The sequence below is a fragment of the Pistacia vera genome, unplaced genomic scaffold, assembly GCF_008641045.1.
Source record: "Pistacia vera cultivar Batoury unplaced genomic scaffold, PisVer_v2 Contig67, whole genome shotgun sequence".
In the NCBI taxonomy this organism is placed as follows: domain Eukaryota; kingdom Viridiplantae; phylum Streptophyta; class Magnoliopsida; order Sapindales; family Anacardiaceae; genus Pistacia; species Pistacia vera.
In genome coordinates, this window is record NW_022196523.1 from 1,259,729 (window position 1) to 1,265,836 (window position 6,108).

At 35.0% G+C, this 6,108-nt stretch overlaps 1 protein-coding gene across 4 annotated transcripts; it reads left to right on the forward strand.

Annotated features, from left to right (window-relative positions):
* The first annotated feature begins 802 nt into the window (after positions 1-802).
* LOC116112870 lies at positions 803-5,797 on the forward strand. 4 transcript variants are annotated; one of them, XM_031398998.1, is made up of 6 exons: positions 844-942; positions 1,086-1,145; positions 2,164-2,391; positions 2,751-2,930; positions 3,314-3,839; positions 3,978-5,797. In XM_031398998.1, the coding sequence occupies exons 3-6, from the start codon at positions 2,281-2,283 to the stop codon at positions 5,318-5,320; spliced, it is 2,160 nt and encodes a 719-aa protein (XP_031254858.1). In that variant the 5' UTR covers positions 844-942; positions 1,086-1,145; positions 2,164-2,280; the 3' UTR covers positions 5,321-5,797. The 4 variants fall into 4 exon arrangements, with proteins under 4 accessions (XP_031254860.1, XP_031254861.1, XP_031254858.1 ...); XM_031399000.1 differs by lacking the exon at positions 1,086-1,145 and having other exon boundaries at positions 803-886; XM_031398999.1 differs by lacking the exon at positions 1,086-1,145 and having other exon boundaries at positions 852-942.
* The last annotated feature ends 311 nt before the right edge of the window (positions 5,798-6,108 follow it).

The window sequence follows — 6,108 nt, forward strand, 5'->3', positions numbered from 1 at the left end:
TACTCGGTCTCCTCTTTCTTACATCATTCACATGATGCACATTGTCTCAATATTTTTTTTAAATAAATTTGTTGGATTCACTATTACAATACTTTTTAAACAAGTATTTTGGAAAAAAGTAAAATTTAGTTGTGTTGGTTGGGTTATCTTTAAAAAAAAAAAAAAGTAATTATTAATGTTTTGAGAATTAAATAAAGTAGAATTGAATTTTGAGAATATTAAAACAAATATATTTTTTTATTTTTAGGATTGAATAGTAAAATAAGATAAGAGTAATGATAGTGAAACAAAGGGGTCAATATGGCTATGTTTGTTTCCCTATTTCTATCTATCTTATTCGAAATATATGTTTGTTTCTTTATTCTCAAAATTTAATCATATTCTATTTAACTCAAAATATTTAGATTTTTTTAACCCCTTAAATTTGTTAATTTAACTAAACACCCCCAATGTTAAAACTTTATAAATTGACAAAAACACTTCCACCCATCCACATATTTCCGACAAAATCGATCACCATCGTTGATATTTAATATGTAAATGAAGGTATTTTTGTTAATTTTAAAACTTTTATTGTAAGAGATATTTAAGTAAATAAACAAATATAAGAAGATTGATTATATCATATACATTTTTTAATTCAAATCATATCTTCTTAATAATAAATCAACTTAGTTTTTTCAAAAACACTAACCAAAATAATAAGACAAATACTGTGCATGCCGGTGAAGTGGGAAAGTAGATGATATTTAGTAAATGGAAGAAGAAACTGTGGTTGAAAAGCACTTGATGACTGGTCCCCCTTTTAAAGCCATAAATCTAGGTGCTGTGCTGATTGCCGAAAACAAAGAGAGAGAGAAGTCAAGGAATCCCAAGAGAGAGAAAGGTAGTAAAAAAATATCAGAAAAAGAAACAGAGACAATGATGTAATGTAATTGTATGGTATGTTATGGCTTCGGCTTTGGTGGTGAATATAACTCAACGAGAGTGTTATGTTTTTTGTCCCCACTAGTTTGATTCTTTCTCTTACATATCTTCTTCCTAAATCTATCTTACCTCAACATATCTTTCTCTTTCTTTTTTAGTTATTTTTGTTTTGGAGCTGCACCAGATTTTGTGATGGTAGATTCTAGAATGGGATCCTGGTACTTTATGAAATTTTCATTTCTTGTTTTCTTTTCTTTTTCCTTCTATAATGTTACTGTATCGTTAGTGTATGTGTAGCTTACTTTATGCTCTATTTTATTCAAGTTTATCTCCAAGTTCAGATGTCTTTTATTTATGAAGTGTTGCCAGTAATTTCATTGTCCTTACTATTTTTAGAACTAGTGTTTGTTGAAGAATTCTGCGTTTAAAATTCATAATAAGAGAGAAAAAGGATTGTGCGCAATATGGGTTTTTCATCCTTCTATCAGTTTGCTAACATTCCCCACATAGCAAAAGAAACCAACCCATTTGATCCCATGGAAGAGTTTGTTGTTTTAATGCTAGGAAGTAAGTGGTAATACCTAGTTTCTGTTAAGCCTCTTGATGTTCTATTTTTTCCCTTTGGGAAATAATTGAATCTTGACGAAAAAGGATACTCTTGTTGCTGAGCCCAACGGTTGAAATAATGGAGAATAATCAGAATTCACTGATTGTCTACCATTAATTTGGGAGTGGGTGCATTATCTGAATTTTTAGACAAACCCAATTAATTATATTATCCTTCAGTTTTAAATTGTATGCATTGGGATCCATGCTTTTGGTACCTGTTGTCCTCTAATGGTATAAGATGGCATAATCCTTCCAAGAAACAATGTTTAAAGCAAGAGGAAGTAATCAAGTGGTGGAAATCGCCCATGTGATTGATTGGTGTTTCTCACAAATATTGTAGAATTTCTTATCTCGCTCATTGTGGTGGCGCTAGCATGGTAGAAAGGAAAAGTATTTCAAGTAGGTTTAGCTTTGGCAATTAAGATAATTCTGGTTTAGTTCAGTTTGACTTTCATGGTTGTTAAAATATGTTATTTATTTTGAAGTTGGTTCTTGTTCTGAAATAACTGAGGTGGTCTCGTTCGTTATTTAACTGAGAGAAGATTATAACTTCTGAGAGTAGCTGATGTTTGTTAGAAAAAATCCTACCTCTCTTGTAACTGGCATTTCTTTGTGGGAGCGATACAGGGACTGAGCACAAAGTACAGTGTACAAAATCCTTGCAAGCCTTATTTTTTGCCAAGGATGCAGCAATTAAGGATCTGATCTGAGGTAACTTTAATAGCCAATTACGCTGAGGAGAAAATGTTGATGCAAGGAGATTTTGATATGAATTCTGTGCATGCATACACTGATTCACTTAAAGAAGCTTTGAAACACACAATGCTCAATCAGGAGGTCATATTTAGGAACCAGGTATGAGAATGCTATTGCATCACCGTATTTGGACTTCTTTTTTTTTTTTTTGTCTTTTGTTGATTGAGTTGATATTGAGCTCTCTGCTCTGCGTCACAACCTTCGGTTCTGTTGTGTGTCTCAAAAATTAAAAGTTCTTGCCAACTGGGTGGTGGCTTAAAACAATTGCATTTCATGGTTTTCTTTTTTTTTCTTTTCTTTTTTTTTTTTTTGTATGATACTCTTCAATATATGGCTCTTCAATCTTACTGGAAAGACAGACCACGAGGACCTGCATATTGTAAATATCCTTACACATAAAAAAAATCATGACTTCTCCTCTATATCTTATGCTTTTTGATAGTGTGATTTTTCTTCAGGTACATGAACTCCATCACTTATATATGGTGCAAATTACGCTGATGAAAAATCTAGGCTGCAAGGAGTTTGATAGATACATTTCGGGGATAGATAGCGCACAATCATCACTGATGCCTCCCATAAATCTTATAAGAGATGTACCATTGCTGAAAGAAACAAGACTTTCCACAATTCCAATGGTAAATGAAGCTGTCAAATTTTGTCATGTTACAGAGTTTGATCCATTCTAAGCATGTGGGATGGTTTTATATTCTTGTGAATTGTTGTTTTCTTACTTTTTCTTTTTGTGTGCTTTTTGCTTTTGGAATTAATCAAGTTTTGGGGCTTACCATCATTAGAAGAGACCTTGTAATGATTTGACTCCTAACAGTTTCTTGGTTTTACCTCGATTAGTTGTACAATTAGTGCTCTTCAGTAAGCACATAGCTCCTGTCATGTGCATGGCACTGATTTTATGCCTGTCTTCCATGGAAGAATCAGTGACTGGCACATTTTTTTTTTTCATTATTCTGAAGAGAAAAAATGTTTCTGTAGCTCATATATATCTTTGCATGTCTTTCAGGGTGGCTCCTCACGATCTTTGAGCCAGGAGTTATCAGGAGAATGGGGTATGGACTGGAAGCTTCAGCAGATGTCTTTTGATCTTCAACTTCCTGCTGATCTGTACAGCAGCCTTGCTGACAAGGATTTTCCAAACAAAAGGAATGTCTTAGATCTCTTAAAAGATACCTCAGACAGTTGTGCTGGTAACATATCAGATGCTGTGGACTTGACCCTTTCCCTCAGTCTTGGAGAGGACAGCAGGAGAAGAGAAGGCACAAAGAAAACTATCTCTTGTCCTCAAGCTGTCATCAATTTAGAAGATTCAACTGAGGGGATAAATAGCAATGAAGTGGAACATGCACCTTCTCTGGGCTGTATTCCTTCAATCACAGCCGCTGGGGGAAAGCTTGAGTCACATGAGTCCATATTATCTGATCCAACAACCCCAAGCTGTGTGAAGCAAGATATTTCTCACAATTTTGCAGGTAGTAGCTCTCTTGTAAATAGCCATCAATGCTGTCAAGAGCAGCACGCTTACAATCAAGGTAATGATGATTTATGCATATGAAACTATTTGTACCTTTATAAGTACAAGCTTTAATCTCTGAGCTTTTAGTCTTTGCAATTTGAACATACTGTTAGTTATGGCAAATTAAAATTCCTGTTCATTGGTCCAATTGCAGAAATTAAAGAGTCCAAGAATGATAGCCAGTGTAACTATATGTCCTTGGATAAGCACCAAAAACTCGCTTCATATGAAGCTAGGGTCATGGACCTGAACAAAATAGACCTTAATGACTCATCCTATCACTCAAATGATCCTATGGTGACCTATCCTTCAACTGCTAGCTCATCAGGTGGTTATCGTGAAATAGTTGGCAAGGATAAAGAAGAGTCTTATCGAACCACAATTTGGAGAAAAGAAATTAATGACTGCTCAAATGAAACATCTGGCATGTGTCAACAAGATGTCACTGTAAATGTTGCTCTGACAAATCCAGATAACAAAAATAAGATAACAGAACTATGGCATAGCGATTCCAAGCTCAGTGGAGTGTGTGAAACAGAAGCAAGTGTCGGGGCTCTCAAGTCTGTTTTTCGGCTGCCAATGGACCTCTGTGAAGAGCATGGCAGCTGTCGTAGTGACCTTAAGAGTAAAAAGGATAAGTCGATGTCAGAAAGCCGAAGTGAGCTTTTAAATGATCTGAATAATACATGTGAAGTCGCTACACAAGTGAGCTGTGAGATGAGTGAAGTAGAAGACACTGTATATCTGTGTTCTGGTCGAAATCAAAATCCAGGTCAAGATAAACATGAAAATAAATCTTCAGCTTCGTACATGTCTTGCTGCACTGTTGATAATGTACCTAAGACCACTGAATCTGGGATTGAAGCAGGAAATTCTAGTATTCCTCCTTCTGATCAGTTATCAGAAACCTGCATGCACTCCCAAGTTGCAAAAATCTTATCAGGTGGGCAGGACCAAAGATCTCCCAACTGTAGTGAATTTCAACAAGAATTCATCAATGACAAAGAAGAAACAGCTAAACAGGATATATTGGTCCAAAGCGCAGCTGAATCACTTATCTCCATGTTGAATTCAGCTTGTTCTCAAGATTATTCAACCAGAACAGGGTCCAATGAGATAATAAATGAGGAGAGTGAGCAGCCACAGAGCTCTTCTGATTCTTTCGAGTTAATAGCTCTGAAGCTAACAGAAAGCAGTTCTGGTGATTTTTCAGTGTCATCAAAGCCATTTGAACTAAATGATGTAGATAAAAACAATATTGGTGTCAAGTGGAGAAGGGGGAGGAGAATGAAAGATTTTCAAAAAGACATATTGCCTGTTCTGGTGTCTCTCTCCAGACATGAAATTTGTGAAGATATAAACATTATGGAGGGAGTCTTAAGATCTAAAGAATACCGGAAAAACAGAGCCAAATTGGCTGATGAGGAGAGCTGGTGTTTGCCATCAAAAAGTAGACGCACAAGATACAATTATACTCGGCAAAGAAAATTTTTATAAAACATCAAGTTTACGTTCAGCTGTGATTTATATCTTACCATAAATTTATTGTGGAACTTGTTAGTAGTAAATTATTTAGATGCTTACTGTTAAATGAGATTTTTTGTAGGGTTTGACTGTTACTAATGCATTTTGTTTCCCCTTTATCTTTCCGTAAGTGGCTTCTCTGAAAAGGAGAAACAAAAATAACTATGTTTCATTTATGCCAGATCATTGATAGCCTTGTGTACATTACAGTTAAGAGTATGCATCCTAAATGAAGTAGCATCACCGCCAAGACAAGGTATGGCTATTGCTTCAGCAGATACAGATGGTCCAGCCGGATTTTTTGCTTCTGTAAGAATTTTCAGATTGAGATTTCTAAGTTAATGCAATCTGCAAAAGTAGAGTCAAATTGGATGTTTTCTACCTTTGGTCTTGGTAGAAGCAAATCCTTCTTCCCATATTCTTAGAATTGTTACTAGTTTCAAAAGTATTAGATTGAATTTTTGAGTTAAAGCAGAATTCACATCTGTTATATTCTCTTCATTAGTACTGTGCTTAAACAAATAGAAAGGAATGGTGTATTTTGTTGTGAATATGCTAAAAATAAAACGTAAAAGAGGGGCTTTGGTATCAAGCCAAAGAATTTTCACTTTATACTTCAGTCAGCTATGATTGGCCAAAGCTTGCCTACAACTTAGTTATACTGCTGAAATGGTCCTGCTTAAGAAAGCAACATTTATCCCACTACATTCTCCTAATATAGAGCTGTGTCTAACACAAAAACACTAGATACATGCACAATT